Source organism: Podarcis cretensis, assembly GCF_951804945.1.
Source record: "Podarcis cretensis genome assembly, chromosome: 14".
In the NCBI taxonomy this organism is placed as follows: Eukaryota; Metazoa; Chordata; class Lepidosauria; order Squamata; family Lacertidae; genus Podarcis; species Podarcis cretensis.
In genome coordinates, this window is record NC_137183.1 from 45579930 (window position 1) to 45603185 (window position 23256).

Here is a 23256-nt window from a genome sequence, read left to right on the forward strand (position 1 = left end):
ATGAATCAAAACTGCATGACTAATTATGGCACGCAGGTGGCCACCAAGCTGGGAAGTGGAGCAAGCTCTTATAAACAAGAGCTTGGGTAAACTGTAATTGGGTGTTACATCTTAGCCAACAAGTCATGGTTTGGGTCATTGCTCCATCCGCCAAGCCCACTTGGGACAGTACGTGGGGATTTTTTGAGGAAGGGGGAAAACCATGCAAACTGTTACTTGTTTGCACTTTTGGCCTGAACCTAAACTATGGTTAGCACAAATCAATCTTTGCTGTTATCTGTGGAGTGTTTGAGATATAACAACGATTTAGAATAGTTTGTGTCTTTCCATCTTCCCTTCACTCTCATCTCTAGGATGTGGGTACCTCTAGGAAGAGGGGTTGGAAGCATAACAGTGGCTCAGGAGTCACTCCAAACCGTGGTTAGCATTCATTGCTTGATGTTTAGTTGTGTTTTTATATTATGTTGGAAGCTGCCCAGAGTTATTGGGGCAACCCTGCCAGATGGATGGGGTATAAATAATATTAATACAAATAATAATAATACAAGCCAAGCGTCCTGATGCTGGTTTGCTATCTACAAAAAACCCTAGTTTGACGTGACGTCACAGTAAACCATAAATGATATTCCCTAAACACGGTTTAGTGGGATAACTGAAACCTTGTCCTCTCCAGTTCCAATGGTTATACGGTCCCTTACACATATGAGCTGTTTAACAAAGTGGAGCCCATCCTGCCCACTGCCCAGGCAGCTCACAATCCAAAGAGATGGCAAGAGATAAAGAACACAAGGAGCAAAGAGCATGCAGAGATATAAGGATTGAAAAGGGACAGTGTGGCAGATCAGAAATCTATGTTTTAAAAGGGATGTGCTAGTCCTTTATCCTGGTTTAAAATAGTCCAAGAAGGGCCCTGTGCAGACATAACACATTAAACCTTAGGGATAACCAGGGTTTGTTGGTTTCTTAGAACCATGGTTTGGCTTGCCAAAAGCCCTGTTCCTGGAGGTCATGGAAAAAGAGGCAACTTTCAATACTTGCAACTGTCAATACTTGCTTGTCGCTTTGCAAGCAGAGAAGAGAGTCTGGCTTTCTTCAAAGTTTACTCAGTAGGATTTTTTTTTTTTAATCACATTTGTGACTGCAGAAGTGCCTTGCGATCCAGAGGCAACAGCATTAATCTCATTCACAGGGAACATCATAAAACTCTCCCAGCTTAAAGTACATATGCCTCAAAGCTCTGACTAACAAAGACCGATGAAATAGTCACTCACTTCCAACATGCCAGCGCCTTTAAGCCATGATTGTTTTATTCCAGCTAGACAAGTAACTTCCTTAAATTACTGTTATAGACACAGATATACACAGTCAATTCAGCTACCCTTCCTTGTGACAATATGGCATTTGTTCCACTCCAGTTAGCTACCTTCCTTACAGATCAAACGAAACGAGTCCAGGAACTCTGCATATTTTTTAATTACAACATGCAAGTACAGGAGGGAGTACTGGTTATGCAACTAAAAAAGTGGAGAAACCTGCCTTTTTCAAAGGTGGATTTAAAGTCTGTGGGGACCTCAGGTACTGGAATACTCCTTAATAAATAAATTAAAATTCCCTGCACACAGAAAACTAGCATATCAGGGAGGCATTTTTGTGTGGGGTGGTGGTGGTATGGAGAAGCATTCCTTTGTATTAGAGCTCACCTGCAGCCTGAAAGGGTAAGCCCATGGAATTTGCCACCTCTGTAAAAACTAGGCAATTTAAAAAAGCTATTAAGCTAGTTTTTGATGGAGAGAATGTTTAAGTACAGAGAGTGTCCTTTGACTTTGGAGGCCCTGCTTCTGTGCTCATCAGAAACATCACTTAGGGTGGCAGTCATGAGAGACAGGGTGTTCTCAGTGGTGGCCCCTCTGTTATGGCACTCCCTCCCAACTGAATTACATATGGCTGCTACAATATGGGTGTTAAGTGGGCCTTCAGAACTCACCTATTCTGAGCAGCCTTTGCCTCAAGCAGGGCTGGGGAACAGCTGGCCCTCCAGATATCACTGGACTATAACAACCATCATCCCCGAGTACTAACAATGGTGGATGGGGCCGAGGGGAATTGGAGTCCAACATTTGGTGGGCCAGAGGTTCCCTGTCCCTGGCCTAAAAGGACTTAATGGCTTGATGGATTCCGAGATTTCTGGGCCATTTTAAAAACTATTTTATCTTATGGAGTTTTTGTCTAACTAGGAGAAAAAAACCTCAGGTCCTCAGCCTCTGCTGCTTTGTGGTAAAGCTTCGGGAGAAGAAAGGGCTAAGGAGTAAACCTACACGAATCCGGAGTGGAATCCCTGAGATAGTTGGATGACGCCTTGTATGCCTCCTTCCGGAAACTCCTGCAGCCAAGCTAGTGCCAAATGTATTGTTCTGCTTTCCTTTGGACCACAACAGTGAGGCCAAAAGGGAGGGTTTGTTGCATGGGGAGCCCAGTACCTCCATACACACCTGCCTGGGACTGCACCCCAGGAAGGTCACTTTGGTGTTGCCAACATAACGGTTTGACTTCACTCCCAGAGGTGCATTCCATTGTCTCTCAAGACTGATGCCAACAACAACTGATCCTTTTAAACAGGGAGATACCAGAGACTGTACGTGGGATCTTTTGCATGCAAAGCAGTTGCTCTAACACCAGGTCTTTCCCCTCCCATAGCTTGCATTAAAAGGCTCTAGAACTGCACAACAGATCTGCATCCAAAAGCCTGCAGATAATATTTCAGCAGCACATTAAAACAGAAGTAGAATTCCAGCTACCAGGTCTCATGAGGGCCCTTCCAAACCGTGGCTGCCTAGCACCTCCATGACATCACAGCAGCCAAGCCAATGGACAGAAATACCATGACCCCACCTCTTCCACTAGCCCCCTGCCACATCAATCGAACCTGCCACTCACAGTCTGCAAAGGCATTTATAAACAAAACAAAACAAGAAACAGGAGCAGAAAAATCACTTACAGGCACCATAATTTGTTTGCAGCCCATGTCCAACACCATGTCCTGTAACATTTTGTCGGAAATGCCACTGAACAGGAGATTCCCAGGAGGCAGACTAGCCACGTGGAGATTAAATAACCGTTTGAGCTCGTTCAGGGTTAGCACATACTGTTTCTTAAACGTCGCTGCCACAAAGGCTCTGAGTTCTTGCGTGACTCTCTCTTGGACCGGCAAGAGGCCGTTCACGGAGTCCACAGAGTTCTCTTCCGAATGGATGCCGTTGGCCAGTCCATTATTGAGGCCGTCGCAGACAGAGGTGTCCATAGGCTCCTCATCGCTCACGGGCTCCTCTTTTATACGAATGCCAAATATGTCCACCGGGCAAGTGCCCTGGCTGGCTTTGCCCTCCGCTTTCAGCTTCTGGAAGTCCTGCTCCAACTGCCCGTAGGTCTGCTTGACTCTTGCTTTCGCCAGACTGACCCGCTGCTCTCCAGAAACCAGCAAGGGGGCAGCTACAAAAAACAAGCGAAAGGGGTGTGAGGGTAAACCGTGGTTTGAGTAATCCTTGGCTCTCATCCACCATCCCTGACCATAGGCCATGTTGGCAGGGGCTGCTGGGAGATGGAACACAACAGCATCTGCAGAGCCACAGGTTTCCCATCCTTGTATTAAGCCCATGTAAGAAGGAGGCAGACCACACAGGGCTCCTGAGAAAGAAAAGCAAGGTAGGGTGTCTAGGGAGAAAGTTTGACTACACCAAGGAAAACACCTGGGAAGGGATTAGTAGAAGAAGAGTCAGTTTCTAGCGTACAATATACGTACAGTCCTGCTGGTGCAAGCAGCTGGTTTGGGTGCATAAAGCCCTACAGAGCTTGGGAACATAATATGGTGGAACCTTGCTTCTCAAACTTAATCCGTTCCGGAAGTCCATTCAACTCCCGAAACGTTCAAAAACTAAGGTGCGGCTTCTGACTGGCGCAGGCGCCCCGGAACCAATAGCCGACAGCCGCATTGGACGTTGGGCTTCCGAAAAACATTAGAAAACACTTACTTCCAGGTTTTCGGCATTTGGGAGCTGATTTGTTTGTCAACTAAGCTGTTCAAGAACCAAGGTACCACTGTATCTGAAAGACTGCCTCACCCCTTATATACCAAATCGAGCACATGTGAGGATCTCCTGCAGATGCCACCTTATCAGGAGGTCTGTCTGCACAATGCAGGAGTTGGGCTTTTAGTGTGGTGGCACCTGCCCCTTAGAATGCACTCCCCTGTCCTCGCTATCTCTTTTGTGTCCCCGCTCTTTCAACAAGCCTTTAAAGCTGAAATCTTTCTCAGTCTCGATCTCTATAGGATTTTTTTCAGATGCTTTCTTTAGATTGCACCCCCCCCAAATATGTTTATTGTTTTATCACTTGTGTGGAAGGGTGGGGTATAAATTTGATTTAAAAAACAGAATTGATCATTCACACACACACACACGGTCCTTTGGAGAATTCAAGCCCATGTTCACCTCCTTATTTCAGACATGGTGATATATTGATATATCACAATGTTTGGGCTGGTGATATATTGTGAGGTTGAAAACCAGACATCACCTAGCCCTAATGTTAAGGGAAAAAGTGGGGGGGACGGGGACCAGAGCATATCACCATTAGATGTCCACAGAACTTATTGACCGACCTACAAAATCCGCATCAAACCCTCTGGTTCCCAGTGTGGCATTATGGTTGGACTGGGACCTAGGAGACCAGAGTTCGAATCCCCCCTGAGCCATGAAGTTCACTGGGTGACCATGGGCCAGTCCCTCACTCTCAGCCTATCCTACCTCACAGAACTGTTGTGAAGACTGCATGAGGGGGGTGGAGAAGCACAGACACCACCCTGAGATTCTTGGGAGAAAAAGTGGGGAAGATAAATGCAATAAAATAAAAACAATCACGTTGGCTCACCTGCTTGCGCAGCTTGTTTCTTTGGTGCTACGTGTTCCTTGGCCAAGCTGTAGACTTTCTCCAACCTGAAATTGGGTAGGAGGAGCATTTCAGTGCCTTGTGAATAGCTACACCCAGATCACGAACATTAACAACTTATCCTGCCGCCATACAGTTCAAGGAAAACCCCAGGAAATGTCAAGCACCCAACGTAATACTCCTTTATGGAGATGTGACAGCTAGCCAAGCCACAAAGCAAGCTCCCTTCCTGCACAGAACCACATCAGCCTGCAAAAACGGGCCTAGGAAGAAAGGTTTCAGGCCCAGCACTGATGTGCTAGCTTTCTACATGTGGGGGAGAATACAAATGGAGGAATGCATTTAAAAACCGATCATACTTTTGCAGCCTGAAGGAGTTGCTTAGCAAAGAAAACCAAAGGGTTTGCCATGTAGATGTTGGTGGAGACTTGTTTTCTGTTGCTCCAGAGGGCAGGTCTGGAGTCAATGTCTGGTAGTTGTTCTTCTCTTTAGACATCTGGTGGGAGGGCGTTCCACAGGGCGGGTGCCACTACCAAGAAGGCCCTGTGCCTGGTTCCCTGTAACCTCGCTTCTCGCAGGGAGGGAACCGCCAGAAGGCCCTCGGTGCTGGACCTTAGTGTCTGGGCTGAACAATGGGGGTTCCTTCAGGTATACTGGACCGATCTTTTCAATTCAAAGATCGATGAGTATACCATGTGCAATTTGGCCTATTCTCTTTTGGCATTAACACCATGAGTCTCTGAGTGTAATTTGAGGTGTGCGCAGATGGTTTTACAAGTTTCTGAGGTTTTTTGCTGGCACCATGTGCTGTGAATAAGATCGGGCCCAAGCCGGCATATGTAATAGGATCCAGAAAACAAACCCTTAAATCCATCTAAGCGACCGGCCTCCATTTACGTAACTGTACTGCAACAGGTAGTATGAAGATGCAAAGGAGAAACCAACATTTTTTTCTTTCCCATCTCGGCTTTGTTCCCGCCCCCAAGGAAAAGCAAACCATTTACTTGGCCTGGATGCCCATCCAGAGCATCTGCTGCCTCTGGACCACATCTGGGTGCTTCTGGACAAAATCCTCATCGTAACGGAGCTTGAATTCCCAGCCCCTGTTTATCCTCAGGAAAGACATGTGCTCCAAGAAATCTTTCACATCTTCTGGGCCGAGCTGCACAAACGAAGCAATAGATATATGTAACCAGCTGCTTAGGAGAAACCAAAACCCTTTTAAAACGAGATCGGCGGCCACACAAAGCGCCAGGGTGTGGCCCCGCAAGAAAAACATGGGAGGCTAAACTGCACCTCCAAGAAGCCGAAACTCAGAGAAGGCATTAAGTCTGATAGATAAACCAGCTTCAACTTGCCTGTGCAATCCCTATGCTTAGGGTGTAAAACTAGCATATCTACAAATGGAAAGGCAAAATTTCCCTACAAAGCAATTGCGGCTTCATTTAAGGAAAATGCAGGAGACTTAGTGGATATTTAAGTTATAATTAGAAAAATCTTAATAATTATTCATAAAGGAAACAGTTTATAAGAAGTAAATAAGGAGGCCAGGTTCAGAATAAAGGAAGTCTTTCATTTGGTTGTTTGTATTGTTGTATGTTATGTTCACTGTATGTTATGTTCACGTTTCATGAGGGTGGATCGGTGTATTGGGGGGTGGGGGGTTTGTGTTATGTTGTAAATAAAATTCTAGTAAAAATTAAATAAATAACAAAAATGCACCAGAAACTATTCAGAAGCGGAAACATGCTCCTCTAAGCCTCATGCATATTAATCCGATTCCTACCCCGTGGTGTTGTGGTGTGTGTGTGCAAAATTAAGGGACCCTTCCTGCACACCTGCAGTAGGGACGTGACAAGAATTCACTGCAAGGGGAAAACCGGACTGTTCCTTTTAAACCATCAACTGGATATTTACCGGTAGCAGCGAAGTTGATGTTTTGGAAGGGTCAACCCTGATGACACAGTACCAAAAGATGCAGCAGATTGTTTTGAATCCGGCATAGGCAAACTCGGCCCTCCAGATGTTTTGGTACTACAAATCCCATGATCCCTAGCTAACAGGACCAGTGGTCAGGGATGATGGGAATTGTAGTCCCAAAACATCTGGAGGGCCGAGTTTGCCTAGGCTTGATGATTTAAAAATAATAATAACAACGCTGCGTATGTGAGAGTGCATGACAAAACGCTTTAGCAACAAGCGTGTGTGATCTGTGTGATTTGTCACGGTTGCAAATTTTCTGTGGATTTTTTTGTTCCCTTTTGGGGGAAGACATCTTGGCAAGGAGGTTCAAGACCCAGAGAACAGCTTTCTCCTCAGACCATAGCAAAGGGGAGATTAGCAAGGCCCAATTCTTTATAGCTCTCCCCTATAAAACTGTAGGCCCCTTTCGCCACTCTGTTATGGGGCAGGAGGCTCACCATATACTGAATGGTTTGAAAGAAGTTATCAAAGCCCAGGATTGAAAACAGAAGGTTGAACCAAGATGAGTGTTCCAAATGAAGCAAAAGAATTATAAAAGGAACTCACTTTTGTAACTGTCGCTACTTCCTTCCGAACTACCCAGCGGTCTTGTGTAAACTTCCACATCTGAGGAGGGAAAACGCCATGGGAAGGGGAGAGAAGGACACCATCGTATTAAAAAGAGGCCGTTCTCCAGTGTGAATACAGCCGCAATCTTAAAAAAAGCACAACTGTTAATATGATGGAACTGCTGTTGAAACTGATGTACTGAATCTCCAGTCTGGAAGCAAGTAAAGGCCTCCCCTGGGCAAAAAACGGTTAAGGAAAAGGGCATTATTCTACTAACCAGTCCCACCAATTTAAGGATTTCCTCTTACGCAACAAGACACCTTCCTCCCACCCAATGCTGCTCCAGAGGGTTGGGGGAAATTTTTGGACAGATAGATTGAAGGGGACACACCAACAAGAGGGGGGGGGAGGCGGGCGCAAATGTTCTGTTGAACAAGCAGAAATCCTTGTGCCGACAGAACAATGGTCTTGCTGTGTTGGGTTCCATCCTAAGCTCTTCCGCCCTCCACTTTTTAAACCTCAAATGATTAACACAAGCAGGAGCCCACAGGTGTGCTTGCCAGGGCAAACATACATTTCAATCTGGCGCACACCTGCCAAAGTGCCGAGTGAAAGTTAGACAAGGAGTGAGCCTTGTATGGAGGTCTGGGAGGGACCAACAACCCCTGCCCACTCCCCCAAAGCTTCTGAACACTTAAAAAACAAAACAAAACAAAAAAACACCCTCCCCAAGGGCAGGGTTGGTAGAGAACACACATTTTGTGTTAGGTGGCTTCCAAGGGTTTCTGGACTTGAGAAGATAAATGTTTAAGCGGGCAAACGGATTTCCTATACAGTGGTGCCTTGCAAGACGAAATTAATCCGTTCCGCGAGTCTCTTCGTCTAGCGGTTTTTTCGTCTTGCGAAGCAAGCCCATTGACGGCTTAGCGGATTAGCGCTATTAGCGGCTTTTAGCGGCTTATCGGATCAGCTGATAAGTGGCTTAGCGGCTTAGAAAAGGGGGGGGAGGGAAAAAACCCCGCAGGAACTCGCAAGACATTTTCGTCTTGCGAAGCAAGCCCATAGGGAAATTCGTTTTGCGAAGCGCCTCCAAAACGGAAAACCCTTTCGTCTAGCGGGTTTTCCGTCTTGTGAGGCATTCGTCTTGCGGGGCACCACTGTACTTCTTTGCAATGCTGTTGCAGCGAAAGGAATATTTGACTTTCTTGTTTTTTATTTTTTAATACTCACAACAAAATCCCTTCCTCTGCAGAGCACTTCCGCCGGGACCCCACTGTGCGGGCTGGAGGTATCTTTCGGATAGAGGACATCGCTGTTGAAGACAAACCATTTATTAGCCGCAGGACACCACAGTGCAACCCAATAATAACACATGTACAAAAATTCCGGGCACCCATCGAATGGCACCTTGAAACGTTGCCTGGGATTGCAAGCCACCAGCTAAAGGCATTCCAAGGAGAAACCAAAACGCTTTGTATATATTAAAGCCGGAAAGAATTTCACAATAGTGAAAGCTACATAGAAGTGCATGTGACACGACCGGTTTCTATTTGGCAGGGTTTTGAAAGAACCAGAAAGGTGTGTGCAATGACGGTGTAGTAAATAACTTTAAAACTAAATTTGAAAAGAAAAGAAGAAGAGGAGGAGGAGGAAGAAGTGGTTCTAAGGTCTACGTACAAGCGGTTCCCTCTGATCAGAAACTCCCAAGGAGAATTCTGATACAATTGCACAACTCTTGCATGAGGTTCCAAGATTCTTGCATTCACTTACAAGGCCATTAACAACTTTGGTCCAGGATACTTCAAAAGTCACCTGATTGCTTATATCCCTGCCTGATCCCTGAGATCTTTGGGTGCCGGGAGTCACTGTTTATGATCCCACATGGCTCAGGTGCATGGTTTGTATCCAACAAGGAGCCAGCTTGAAAATATGCAATGGGTACACAAGCAATACACCCTTGTCTCGCATTAACAAACTGTCATGCTTTGCATTGTGTGCTATTGTGTTTATATCACTGTAAAAAAAACAGCAGCAACAAGAATAAGAGCTGCCGTAATTCGAACAACAGGCTGGCGTTCTTTGCAAGGGGTGAGTCCCTGAAGAACAAAAGGCATTTTTACCTTTTCACAACCCAGTTTCCCTGCACCAACAGCGCCACCTGCTGTATGCACCGCAAGGCTGCCGTAGGATCCGTCCCAGAAGCCAAGAGGCTCATCAGGTTTGCAAAAGCGATGACCTTCACTGCAAAAGGGGGGAAAGCAGAAAATGCAAATAATCCTTAGAGATTCAAATACCTAAGTCAAGGATGGGGTCCCGGTGGCCTTCTAGACGTTGCTGGACTGCAAATCCCATTGTCCTTGGCCATGCCAGCTGGGGCTGATGGGAGCTGGAGTCTAGCAATTATCTGGATGTCTGCAGGCTTTCCAATCTCTGGTTGAAGTTAAAAGTTCATAGGATAAGAGAGCAAATAATTGCAAGCAGTGAAATACGGCCCATCTGCCCTAGTACACTTAACGCATCATCATGCCACTTTAAACTATCCTAGAATCATAGACCTGAACAGTTGAAAGAACCCCTGGTAATGCAGAAATCTTTTGCCCTGCGTGGGGCTCGAACCCACAGCCCTGAGAAGAGTCTCATGCTCTTACTGCCTGAGCTATCCCAGCTTCCCCCAGTGAATCCTGGGAGCTGTAGTTTGTCAAGAATGCTGAGAGTTGTTGGGAGACCCTTATTCCCCTTCACAGAGCAACAATTCCTGGGAAGAGGGATGGACTGTCAAACCACTCAGGGAATTCGAGCTCTGCGAAGGGGAATAGGAGTCTCCTAGCAACTCTCAGCACCCTTAACAAACTACAGTTCCCAAGATTCTTTGCTGTGGGAGGGGAGCCATGACTGCTTCTAGCGGCAAGAAGCTGCTTTAAATATGTATTTCAGGCGGGGCCCGGTGTCTCCCTGTTTAATATGGCAGGCTGCATCCATTAACCAGGAAGCGGGAGCAGGAGAGGCTGATAACGCAGGAAGTCAAGAGAGTTCAGAGAGGCCGTGTGAGTTGCGCAATGTCAAACAGCATACCGTTTCTCATCAAGATCTTGATCTGGTCCGCAAGGGGCAGAGTCCTCAGTTGAGCCATGGAAAGGACATTACTTGGGGCTACAGGCTTGTCCCTACGTAAGGAAAGAAAGGTACGATTTGGGAAACCACCACAGAGAACTAAGGTTTGGCGATTTATGGAAAGCTGCCCTCCCCATTTCAGCAAGAGTTTTATTTCATTTATAATCCAAGGAGCTCAAGGCGACCTACGTGGCTCTCGCCCTCCCCTTTCCAACCTCGCAACAACCCTGCAAAGTAGGTTACACCGAGCAATTGGTTACAGGTGGAGACTTGAACCCTGGTCCCCCACTCTTAACAACTACACCATATTGGCTTGGGAGAAACCAATCAGCCCAGATTTAGGGGGGGGGGGACAGGATGTGGGAGCAGGAGATGCGACCATGGTTATTACAAATGGGAACAGGTCAGCTTCACAGAAACGCCCCCTTTGCTTGATTTGTTTTGCCTGCCTAGAAAGTGTCCCTGAAAACTCTAATGCCTCTTGCTCCCCTGGATGTGAAGAATGCCTGGGTAGAAAGCAAAATTTGCATTTGCTGCCCCGCCCACTTTTGCCACAGGTCCCGCCCACTCCTGGCATGTGGCCCCTGGAAGATGGGTCAGAACAGAATGTGGCCCTTGGCTTACTTACTTTTCATCTTCCACACTCGGAGGCACCAGCATCATCAAATACTCACTGCGCGAAAGAGAAAGAATAGGTCATATTGCTTGCCTAGAGAAGGGATAGCCAACATGGCGGCCTGGACAACAACTCCCATGATCCCTTGTTGGGGTGGCAGATGACGAGGACTGATGGGAATTGTGGTCAGAAATATCTGAAGGGCACCAGGTTGACTAGCCCCCCACCCCAGTCTAGGGAATCTTCATTCAGAAACTCGTCTCCCGAGAGACATTGCACATACCTTTGTAAATCAAGAAAATCTTTAATAAAAATACATTTTTTAAAAAAGAAATTCATCTTCCATTTTGCCTTCCCACACACAAGGAACACGAAACCTGCCAGCACAGCTCATTTGAGGCCTAGGGGAACAGCTGTGAGAAAGCAACAGCAGCAAACATCATGTGGGGAGACGGTAGCAGTGGCAGAATGAGGCCCAAGGCATTGTGAATTGGCCATTTAACTTTGCAGAGGTGGAAAAGCAGGCAGAAAGTCTATGTATACAAGCTTTTTGTCAGGCCTGGAATTTATTAAATGCAGGGGGGAGGGGGACTGAAAGCATGCCATTTCCCATGCTAATAAAAAATGCATTAAAAATGCGCTTGTGAGCCCCCGACTTCAGAAGTGCCCCCAAAGAAACAATTTGAGGAATTAAAAGAAAGACCTTTACCTTGGAGATTTAATTAATTCCGTGTTCCCAGCCATGCCGTGACCTTGACTAAACAAATACTGGCGCTCGTGTTCGGAACGGCTGTCCTGGGAAAGAAGGGGTGAGAAGCCCAAGATTCATGATGGGGTACAGATTCCAAGCAATCTTTAGAGACTTAAGGGCTACTCTGAACAACTGCTCAGACCCCCGCTGTGCTTAATCGCCACATTTCTCCCGTATAATATGAAACAGAAGAGCTGGCATTCCCCTCAAATTGCTGTAAGACAGACTTGTAAGGGTTTTGAAAGCAAAGCTTTCCCCCACCAATTTCAAGTCCTGTTGGATGCACTGAGAAAAGCAGAAGTATATGGACACTTCCTGTGTCACACAACTCTTACTCCCCTGCTGGTCCAAGAGCCACCGGCTTTTGGTTGCAGTAACTCCACCACAGTCCAGGTTTGGTGGAATGTTTCAAAGATCATGGAAATCATAGAACTGTAGAGCTGGAAGGGACTGTGAGGTAATATAGTCCAAGGCCCTGCAAGGCAGGAATGGTTTTGCCCAACGTGGCGCTCGAACCCGCAACCCAGAGATTAAGAGTCTCATGGTCTACCAAGTGAACTGGTCCCTTGGCACAATTGCGGGGGGGGGGGGGGGATGTCAGTCCATCACATAATATAGCATGGGAGGCACTGCCCTGGCCATCCAGTCTTCAGTCCCCTCTCCCCAAATCATCACCAAAAGGGACTATAAAAAGGGGGAGAGGAAAAAAAACACTGTACAAGTATTACTTAGGCTTATTTGGAACTAATCTCTAATGTATTCAAGAATACGCACTATTTTCATATTTATTTCACTTATTTATGGCTTCCCATCTTGAAGCAATCCATGTCACAACATAAAACAGTTACAGCATAACATTCTTCTTTATCTTTCTTTAGTTTTCTCTCTCTTTTTCTTTTCTCTCGCTTTCTCTTTCTTTAGCTTTAAACTTTCCTTGTCTTTTCCTCCTTCTGACTTTGTTCCCTTTTAGACTAAGTAGCTGTTTTATCTCAGCATATTATAAATAAATATATACTTTGCAATGGAGATGTATTTTTATACATCTTTGAATAAATAAATTTAGAACGGGCGGGAAATAAAAGCAGCTAAAACATTTGCATATGTAAAAACAATTCAAAACGACGACGGCGCCTATACCAGCTGGGATAAAGACCTTAGGTGGTTTGTTGAAAGGAGGACATCTTTAGCAGGTGCCGAAAAGACAACATAATCATAGAGTTGGAAGGGAGCCTGAGAGTCATCTAGTCTAATCCGCTGCCGATTAATGGCGGATTCCCTCCGAGCTCCGGAGGGAATCGGCTCCGCAGGATCGGGTCTTGTCCGCGCCGGCGACGCGGGGACCCTTAAAAATCACAGGCGCGGATGCCTGTGAACGTGGTGACTCGGCGGGCACCATTTGCGCCCCCCCAAACCGCGAAGGAGCCTTTTTAAAGGCTCAGGAACGGGGACGGGGGACGGCGCGGTGCTGTGAGTCGATTGCTCCTTCTGCGGAGCGAAGCCGCATGCCATTGCCGGAGAAGCGCTGACTTTTTCCTTGAAACATTTGGACTCAAAAACAAGAACCCGTGAGTAAACATGGAATTTGGATTTTAAACAAATTTTCCTGAATTGGGAACGAGCGGGGAAGGGTCAAAAAGGAAGTCGCCCCCCCCTTTGAGTAGATATTCTAACGCAAAGAGCTTGCAACTTAAGGTCGAGAGAACTTTTTTTAAAAAAAAAAACAAAAAAACTTCACGGCACGGCTTAACGCTATAAACTTTACCGGAGGATAAACTTGACGTTTGGAGCTAAAGTTTCACCCCCCCCAGAACCCGGGGACGCCCCGTGAGAGAACCTGTTGAGGAAATATTGAAGATTTTGACAGCTGTCAAAATAGCTGTCAAAAGGAAAGGATAAAGGGAACTTTGTCTTTGTTGCATCTGCTGGCTATATTTGTTGCAACTTCTAGAAAATAAGGGAGAGCAGCTACAAATTAACTTACTGACTGGTTTTTAAACTGAGAGACACTGTAAAAATGGCTGAAAGAAGCAATAATCAGACTAAACTCAACAAAATACTGGCTCTCCTGGGAAAGTTACAAGATCAGACAGATGTTTTGACTACAAATGCGAACACCCTGGCCCTGGCAGTAAACAACATTGCTGAAGCTGACAGGGAGTGGAGGCAGGAAGTTTATACACATCAACAACAAGAGGAATTTGAGAGTCACGAGACTGTGGATTGTGAGGAAAAGGAAGGTGGACTGGTAATTTTGCAGATGTCAAGGGAGAATTACAGCTTGGGGCCTGGCATGCAGACAACAAAGGAGAATAAAAACTTGAGGTGGAAAGTTTGGACTGAGTTGGAAATTGCAAATTTGAGAGTGGAACACCTCATTAGTATTAATCTTAAATATGGAGGGCCAACTGGAAAAATCATGGATCTTGTTGGGTCAGAGCCCCGTCGAGCCTTGGGGCTTAACCTAAAGGACTATCCAAGAGGCCGGCAGAGAGGAACTGAGGGTGACTTGAGAGCCTCGGACGTGAGATCTCCAGGTTAAACAGTATTGATTGATGAACATTTATTGGGGACTAAACCGGGAAAGGGGGGTTGGAGTTTGATAATCCAAAGGGTACAGAATTTTTAATTACTTACTTTTAATTTGTTTTGATATTTGTATGGAAGTTGGGAAAGCTATGGAAGGGAAATATTGACTTTAAGAAATATGTTAAAGAATAAGAAATGATGTATAAGATGTTTAAGATTAGATAAGCTAAAATTGGTGTCTAAAATGGTTAAAAGGAAATGAAAATGAGGATAAGTTTAAGGTTGAGAATTAAGTAATAAGGATTTGCAGGACTAATAATTTGAACTGGAATACAAGAAGGGGAGGGGAGAGGAGGTCTAAGAAAGAAGTTATATGAAAATAAGCAATTGAAATTTCATTTGTTTGTAATTGTTTTCTTTTTCTAAATTTTTGTATTTTCTGTTATTTTTTCTTTTTTGTGTGTGTCTATGTGTATTATTGAAATGCTAATAAACATTTATTAAAAAAAAAAAAAAAATCCTCTGCAATGCAGGAATATGCAACTGCCCCAAACAGAGAAGTAAACTTTCACAGGAACAGGTTGGCAGTATCACAGGGACCCTGAGAGTTAGTCTAGTCCAGTGGCCTTCAATCGATCGAGGCCTGAGACCCGACTGCATGCAACTGCAGCTCTGTTTACTGCAAAGGAGGCAGCGTAAAATGTAAAACTCACTGTGCATATTTAGCATATCCACTTTTGCAGCAGAAACACAAGTACCGTATTTTTCGCCCTATAGGACACACTTTTTCCCCTCCAAAAATGAAGGGGAAATGTGTGTGCGTCCTATGGGGTGAATGCAGGCTTTCGCGGAAGCCTGGAGAGCGAGAGGGGTCGGTGCGCACCGACCCCTCTCGCTCTGCAGGCTTCGCGGACCTCTTCGCAAGCAGCGGGAGCGCTCCCGCTGCTTGCGGAGAGTTGCTTGCATGCAGAAGCCTGCGCGCGCCGAGCTCAGCGCGTCCAGGCTTCGCGGACCTCTCCGCAAGCAGCGGGAGCGCTCCCGCTGCTTGCGGAGAGTTGCTTGCATGCAGAAGCCTGCGCGCGCTGAGCTCAGCGCGTCCAGGCTTCGCGGACCTCTCCGCAAGCAGCGGGAGCCAGCGCGGGGCTCCCACGGCTTGCAGAGAGCTGCCTGTTTGGGGGCTGGGGCGGGGGAAGCTCGGGCCTCCCCCGCCCCAGCCCCGCGCCTGGGGGGGGGGATAATTTTTTTCCCTTTATTTCCCCCCAAAAAAACTAGGTGCGCCTTATGGGACGGTGCGTCCTATAGGGCGAAAAATACGGTACATGTGCCTACACACCTACCTTTAAACCGTAGTAATTCAAGTGAGCCCAGTGCTCCTCCGCCTGCCTCTTCTGCAGGAACTCGTAAGACTGAACCCGACGTTGCCGGGCCTGTTCCGACTCGGGGCGGGAAAACCTCACCTGGAAAAGGTGTCATTTCCCCACGATTAGCCACAGGATCCAAGCACCAAAAATGTCAGACAGAAGAAACCCAGTCTAACCCCCTATCCCATGTATGGAAATCCTCTCTGAGTCCACAGTGGTTCTCAAGGAATTAAAAATGTACCGGAGCCAGAAAGCTTGTTTTTGAAAGGACTGTCTCTAAGACATCAAGCTGCTGGAGATGCGACTGGGATAATTCTTCCCTAAAACATTTATTTGTACAATGTCCTACATTGAAAAAATTCTGGCAGAAGGTGATAGAGACAATCAACATGACTTTAAACAATATTTGAAATTCATTTTTATAAATACCATGAGGTCTGGTTAACTACAATAGCAATTCCCCCCCCCCTTTTTTTGTAATGTACACAATATCTTTTTTCTTTTTCATTCTGTTTTGTTTTCTACATGGGCACTATTTCTTGTTTCTTCTTCTTCTTCTTTGTGTCTTCTCTTACTCTGTGCACTTGTAATTCTGTCATTTTTATTTTTCAATAAAGAATATACTATTAAAAAAATAAGAACGCCAACCAAAATTACTGGCAATGCAGCTGCGGCTGGAACCACTGCTTGCTCTTTTTCACAGCTCCACCTGTTCTCGCTCCCGTTTTCCGGAAGGAAAAGGGTTCCTAGTCCTCATGGCTGATATGGAGGCGACTTGCCTCTACTTTCCTACGCTGTTCTCACCTATGAATTACCGTATTTTTTGCTCTGTAAGACTCACTTTTCCCCTCCTAAAAAGTAAGAAGAGTTTGGATTTGATATCCCGCCTTTCACTCCCTTTAAGGAGTCTCAAAGCGGCTAACAATCTCCTTTCTTTTCCTCCCCCACAACAAACACTCTGTGAGGTGAGTGGGGCTGAGAGACTTCAGAGAAGTGTGACTGGCCCAAGGTCACCCAGCAGCTGCATGTGGAGGAGCGGGGAAGCGAACCCAGTTCCCCAGATTAGGAGACTACCGCTCTTACTCACTACACCACACTGGCTCTTTGGAAATGTGTGTGCATCTTATGGAGCGAATGCAGGCTGCGCAGCTATCACAGAAGCCAGAACAGCAAGAGGGATTTCTGCTTTCACTGCACAGCGATCCCTCTTGCTGTTCTGGCTTCTGAGATTCAGAATATTGTTTTTCTTGTTTTCCTCCTCCAAAAACTAGGTGCGTCTTATAGAGCGGAAAAATATGGTATTTCCAGATTCTTTCACAGTCCTTTTATGCAGACCGAGGCATCACACCAAGTTTTCTATGCGCAGGGCGAAAGGCACCGAGCAGCATTATGAGATCCCTCACTTCCTTGTCTGAAGTGGTGACGCCCAGAGATACAGGTCTATATGCTCGAGTGTGGAGGGGATAAGGAAGCAGAGGGGATGGAGATGTGTCTCTGTGCATGTATGTGGGCATGCACATGTTAGGAAGCACACAGCTGGAGCGGAGGATCCCAAGGAGGTTTCCTAGACCAGAGTTCTTCAACGCTGCATCCGCAAGCGCTGTTGGGACGACAACTCCCATGATCCCTGGCTGTGGGCTACAATTGCTGTGAACGATGGGAGTCATACTCCAACAACATCTGGGGATGGTGCTGAAGGACACTGTCTAGAACAGCGGTTCTCAACCTGTGGGTCCCCAGATGTTGTTGGACTACAACTCCCATCATCCCTGAGCTCTGGCCTTGCTAGCTAGGGGTGATGGGAGTTGTAGTTCAACAACATCTGGGGACCCACAGGTTGAGAAAGGCTGGTCTACAAGGACACTGTCCTAGCATACTCAAGATGGCTCTCTGGCGAAGGAAAAGGAAGAAGACGACTTGTGGGAGGCCAGGAAGTTAGAAAAAGGGATGCGGTTGATAGTAAAGGGAAGGGAAGACTCAACTAATCAAGGAAATAGGTTTGAAAGGTTGGGTCTAATGCCCCCCCCGCCAACTGCATTCCTTAGCAGCGTTTCTCAAACTTGAGTCTCCTAGCTGTTGTTGGACTACAACTCCCATCATCCCTGACCACTGGTCCGGCTAGCTTGGGATAGTGGGAGTTGTAGTCCAACAGCAGCTGAGGACCCAAGTTTGAGAAGCAGAGCCTTAAAGCAAGGAAGCTGTAGCCTCCAGTCACTAGTGGACTCGGTCCTAGACAGCATGGCTGAAGGGCCAGGGATTATGGGAGTTGTAGTGCAAGAGCAAGAGGAAGGGCTTCAGCTCAGCAGTAGAATATCTGTCTTGCATGCGCAAGGTCCCTGGTTCAGTCCCCAGCATCTCCAGGTAGGGCTACGAATACCCCCTGCCCCAAACCCTGGAGAGCTGCTGCCACTCAGTGTAGGCACTCCTGAGCTTGAAGAACCAATGGTCTGACATGGCATAAGGCAGGTTCCTATCTTCCTTACATCTGGAAGAGTTGTAGTTTTGCCACTCTTGGTTAAAGAAACACAGGGGGTTTAAAGAGACGGAGGCCTTAGCTCTGTGGCAGAATATCGCAGGTTCAGTCCCCAGCTTCTCCAGTTAAGGAAGCTGCCAGTCAGACAAGGCATTACTGGGTTAGATAAACAAATAGTCCAAACTGGTACAAAGCAGCTTCCTACATACATTTCTAGGCTACAGATTCTGAAGTGCTGCTAAATAGGGAGTTTGGGCCTACCGTGATCTGCTTGACGTCTTCTTCTGCTTCATCCTGGGAAGAATCGCCAGCTGTTAACAAGGGGGAAGGGAGCGTGAAAATCACTATTAAAATGCCTTGACAGCCAACATTTCTCCAGGCAGGGATGTGCGATCTCCAAGATAGATGCCATTATGTTTTCTGGAGTTGCCAGGGGAACCTCACGACAGCGGTGGGGGACTTAAGTTTCAGCCCGAGGGCCGCTTTCCATTCTGAATGGGCTCCTGAGGGCCACATGCTGGTGATGGGAAGGATCAGGGGTCAAGAAGGGGCAAAGCAGCAAATGTAAATGTTGACTTTGGTACATAGTAGGCAACACACATACACACATCCCTCCTCACATCCACCACCCCAACAAGCCAGTATATGTCCCAACCAGACAAATATACTTGGGGGTTCGAAGCAGGGGCATGTGAGGGCTGAGGCCGGGGGAGAATCCCGAGAGCATACAGCGTCGCACCTGGCCCCAGAGTCTGAGGACACCCACCCCTGATATAAGAGCCCTCTTGGATCACACCACAGGCCTATCTAATCTAGCGTTTTTGCTTCCCTATAGGGATCAATTTGCTGTTTCTGGGAGATCCAAAAGCAGTAGACCTGAAGGAGCGTCTCCACCCCCATCGTTCTGCCCGGACGCTGAGGTCCAGTGCCGAGGGGCCTTCTGGCGGTTCCCTCATTGCGAGAAGCAAAGCTACAGGGAACCAGGCAGAGGGCCTTCTCGGTAGCGGTGCCCGCCCTGTGGAACACCCTCCCATCAGATGTCAAAGAGATAAACAACTACCTAACATTTAGAAGACATCTGAAGGCAGCCCTGTTCAGGGAAGTTTTTAATGTGTGACATTTTAATGTATTTTTAATATTTGTTGGAAGCCGCCCAGAGTGGCTGGGGAAACCCAGCCAGATGGGCAGGGTACAAATAATAAATTATTATTATTATTATTATTATTATTATTATTATTAACACAAAAGCAATAGCCACCCTCCCTCCCTTGAGAGCAAGGACACAATATAAACGTTAGTAACAATGATAACGACAATTTGTTTTTTCGTATATAGCTTCCAGCTCTGTGTGCAATATATAGTCATCACTGAGTTTTCCCTTGATGGGATGATCCTCCACAAACACACTTTTGGAGCCGTCCAAGACTGTAGCCGTTTGCACCCTAAAAGAGGAGCCTGCTGGATCAGACCAATGGCCCAGCATCCTGTTCTCCCAGGGGTCAACTAGACTCCTTGCGGGGAAACTTGCAAGCAGAATTCAACCACAACAGCACCCTCTGCCCCTGCAGCTTCCAGCAACTGGTATTCAGAAGCACTGCTGCCTCCTGACTGAGGAGGAGGAACAGCCACCATGGCTAGTAGCTGTCGCCAAGCCCTTTCCCTCCACAAATTTTTCTGATTCTCCTTTTAAAGCCATCTCGGCTGGCAGCCTCCGCTGAGAAAGGCCCATAGTCTGACTAGCCAGTCGACAGAGAAAGCCTAGCAAGCCACTCACGCTCATTAGCAGCTTCTCGCTCTCTGTATTTGGCATCTGCTTTGTCCAAGTAGGTGAAACTCGGCCTCATTTGCAGGATTCCATGGAGAGGCGTAAGGTGGAGCTCACCTGGAGAAAAAAGAAGGACATTTTCACAGCCATTTTCACTGTCTAGGGAAGAAACAAGCAGGCAGAGCCATACCCCTGAGTACATGGGCAGGATGATGGAAATATTGTCGCCAATCATCTCATTAACAGAATCCAGACGTTTTAAAAATCCATATATATATAAAAGGTAAAGGTAAAGGTACCCCTGCCCGTACGGGCCAGTCTTGACAGACTCTAGGGTTGTGCGCCCATCTCACTTAAGAGGCCGAGGGTCAGCGCTGTCCGGAGACACTTCCGAGTCACGTGACCAGCGTGACAAAGCTGCATCTGGCGAGCCAGTGCAGCACACCGAAACGCCGTTTACCTTCCCGCCAGTAAGCGGTCCCTATTTATCTACTTGCACCCGGGGGTGCTTTCGAACTGCTAGGTTGGCAGGCGTTGGGACCGAGCAACGAGAACGCACCCCGCCGCAGGGATTCGAACTGCTGACCTTTCGATCGGCAAGCCCTAGGCGCTGAGGCTTTTACCCACAGCGCCACCTGCATCCCCCATATATATATATATATGGGGGACGCATATTTGAATTGTTTGAACAATTTGAATTGTTAAAGGAATGGTGAGGAATCTGTGGCCCTTCAAGGGCATCTGGACTAGTATTTATTTAGTGAATTTCTTTATTTCAATTATTTAGTAAATTTGTTTGTTCATATCACACCCTTCTTCCTAAAAGGAGCCAAGGGCAGATTCACAACTGAAAAACAAAAACCGTAAACATTCTAAGAACAGCTACAGTTTTAAAAGATTCTAAAAGCATATGCCAAACCAATAAAAATCTTTCAAAACTAAAATAAAAGCAGTCATAGTTAAAAACATCCGGTGATCTCGGATTTGCCAGTAACAATATACTTCAGCCTCCCAATGCCTGCATCAACAGAAACATTTTCAAATGCCTACTGAAAGCTAATGTAGGCAAATGCACCTCACTAGGGAGGGCATTCCACAATTGGGAAGCCACCACTGAAAAAGCCCTGCCACAGTTCAATCAATGGTGCCACCACCAACAAGGCCTCACCTGCCAACTGTGGTATCAAGATGGTTGATACTGAGGAAAGCGCTCTTTTAAATACTTGGATCCCAAGCCATATAGGGCTTTGCATGCTAGTACAAACACCCTGAATTGGGGATGGAAGCTCACTGGCAAACTCCCATTATGGCCAGGTTGGCTGAAGCTAATAAGAGTCCAACAAACCACTTGGAAGGCCACAGGTTCCCCATCCCTTCTACCAAAATTGGTACAAGTCTTGAGAATCCAAGTGTCACCTTTTCTACTATTCTTTCTTTGCTTGTTTGTTACACAAGAAAATACTTAATAAAAGCTAAATTTAAAAAGTAACCTTTTCTGTAGATTGCAGCAGCATATCGCGATATGTTACTGGTCGTCTGCGAGGAGGAGAACATTTGCTTGTCCATCATCTTCCTGCAAGGACAGGAAGTGACCAATATTATATCTACCAGAGCAGTGGTATTCTACTAGCAGGTCACAGCCCAGGATCAGACCCCATTCACTGCTTTTTAAGGAGAAACAGGGTAAATGTCCACAGTACAAATGTATACATTCTAGTTATGCACTGCATGTCTGCTCAGAAGGAAGGCCTGCAGAGTTTGCCCCCAAACATGCGCAGGATTGCAATCCAAGGCCCAGTTCAGATGTTAACAACCTGTAAATTACAGTGGTACCTCGGGTTAAGTACTTAATTCGTTCCGGAGGTCCGTACTTAACCTGAAACTGTTCTTAACCTGAAGCACCACTTTAGCTAATGGGGCCTCCTGCTGCCGCCGTGCAATTTCTGTTCTCATCCTGAAGCAAAGTTCTTAACCTGAAGCACTATTTCTGGGTTAGCGGAGGCTGTAACCTGAAGCGTATGTAACCCAAGGTACCACTGTACATAACTCAGAGCTTTCCAAACTGTGTGTCGCCACACATTACTGTGACGGCTGCAGTGTGTAGCTGTGTCACGTGAACGCTCCCCATTCTCCTCCCGGGGCTGGAAAAGGGTTAGTTTGCTAGTAAAACTGAATTACTGTGTTGCAAAAAGATGCACACATAAAAAGTGTTTCACTGACATGAAAAGTTTGGAAAGCTCTGACATAACCGATAAGCCATTGTCTTTCAGATTGAGAATGCGCATTGGGCCCATGAACTTTCTCCCCGAGTATTGCAATTCTATGCTTCCTGAGTTTCTCAATCCATTGTTTACATTGAAACTTGAACCAGGAAACTGTGGTTTAAATTCCTGACTTCAAACCAGAATATGAAGTCAAGTTCGGGGACAAGGGAGAGCAGACACAATCAAGATCTTTATATCTAAACTTGGCTTCTCCACCCTGGAAAACTGGGGGGTTGTCAATGCCAGCTGCCGTTTGGGGATCTCTATCACACATACACAAACAATAAAAAGAGTTTTTTAGGGAAGAGGGATGGCCGCTAAACTAGTATGTCTACTATGGAAATGCACTTCCAAGACAGAGAGAAAAGGGAAGAGGAGGAGAAAGAGAGACCTATGTTTAAGTAATTAAGTTTGGATCCAAAGATTCAAGTAGAGGATGACATTTGAAAGCAACTCTGCTAGAGAAAACAATGATGTGTAGAATGGGTGGAAGTATGCTCTGTGTTCAGAAGAGGGAAAGAACACAGGCGTATATTTTTAGATGGGATAAAAGAGCCACAGGTTGAGCAGCTGAAACACAAATTGCTCCATTGCTCAGCTTTCAGACTACATGCATATTCCGATTTTAACAGGGAAATCAGCCTTAGTATGGGTCAGGCCATTGGTCCATACAGCTCAGTGTTGTCCACTCTGACTGGCAGCCACTTCAGGGTTTCAGGCTTTCCACAGCCTTCTCTGGAGGCACCAGGGACTGCACCTGCAAAGCAGATCCTCTGCCGTCCCCCAGAACACTCAGGATCTTATATGCAGGAAGCAGCTTTATGCCAAAAGCCAGACCCAGTGGTCCATCTACCTCAATATCACCAACACTGGCATGCAGCTGGTTCCCAGATTTTGCAGACAAGGAGTCTCTCCG

General features: G+C 46.5%; 1 protein-coding gene across 2 annotated transcripts in view; it reads right to left on the bottom strand.

Annotated features, from left to right (window-relative positions):
- POLR3E (RNA polymerase III subunit E) overlaps nt 1-23256 on the bottom strand; it is a 39023-nt gene that overhangs the window by 9984 nt on the left and 5783 nt on the right. Inside the window, exons 6-18 of one of the 2 annotated variants that reach the window (XM_079953802.1) lie at nt 21567-21649; nt 20086-20193; nt 18573-18622; nt 15815-15934; nt 11910-11995; nt 11213-11257; nt 10546-10637; nt 9594-9714; nt 8704-8785; nt 7471-7530; nt 5946-6103; nt 4924-4988; nt 2996-3486 (exon numbers count right to left, since the gene is read on the bottom strand). In XM_079953802.1, the coding sequence (XP_079809928.1) occupies nt 2996-3486; nt 4924-4988; nt 5946-6103; nt 7471-7530; nt 8704-8785; nt 9594-9714; nt 10546-10637; nt 11213-11257; nt 11910-11995; nt 15815-15934; nt 18573-18622; nt 20086-20193; nt 21567-21649 (1561 nt within the window). The remainder of the gene's footprint in view (nt 1-2995; nt 3487-4923; nt 4989-5945; nt 6104-7470; nt 7531-8703; nt 8786-9593; nt 9715-10545; nt 10638-11212; nt 11258-11909; nt 11996-15814; nt 15935-18572; nt 18623-20085; nt 20194-21566; nt 21650-23256) is intronic. The other variant, XM_079953803.1, reaches the window with a different exon arrangement.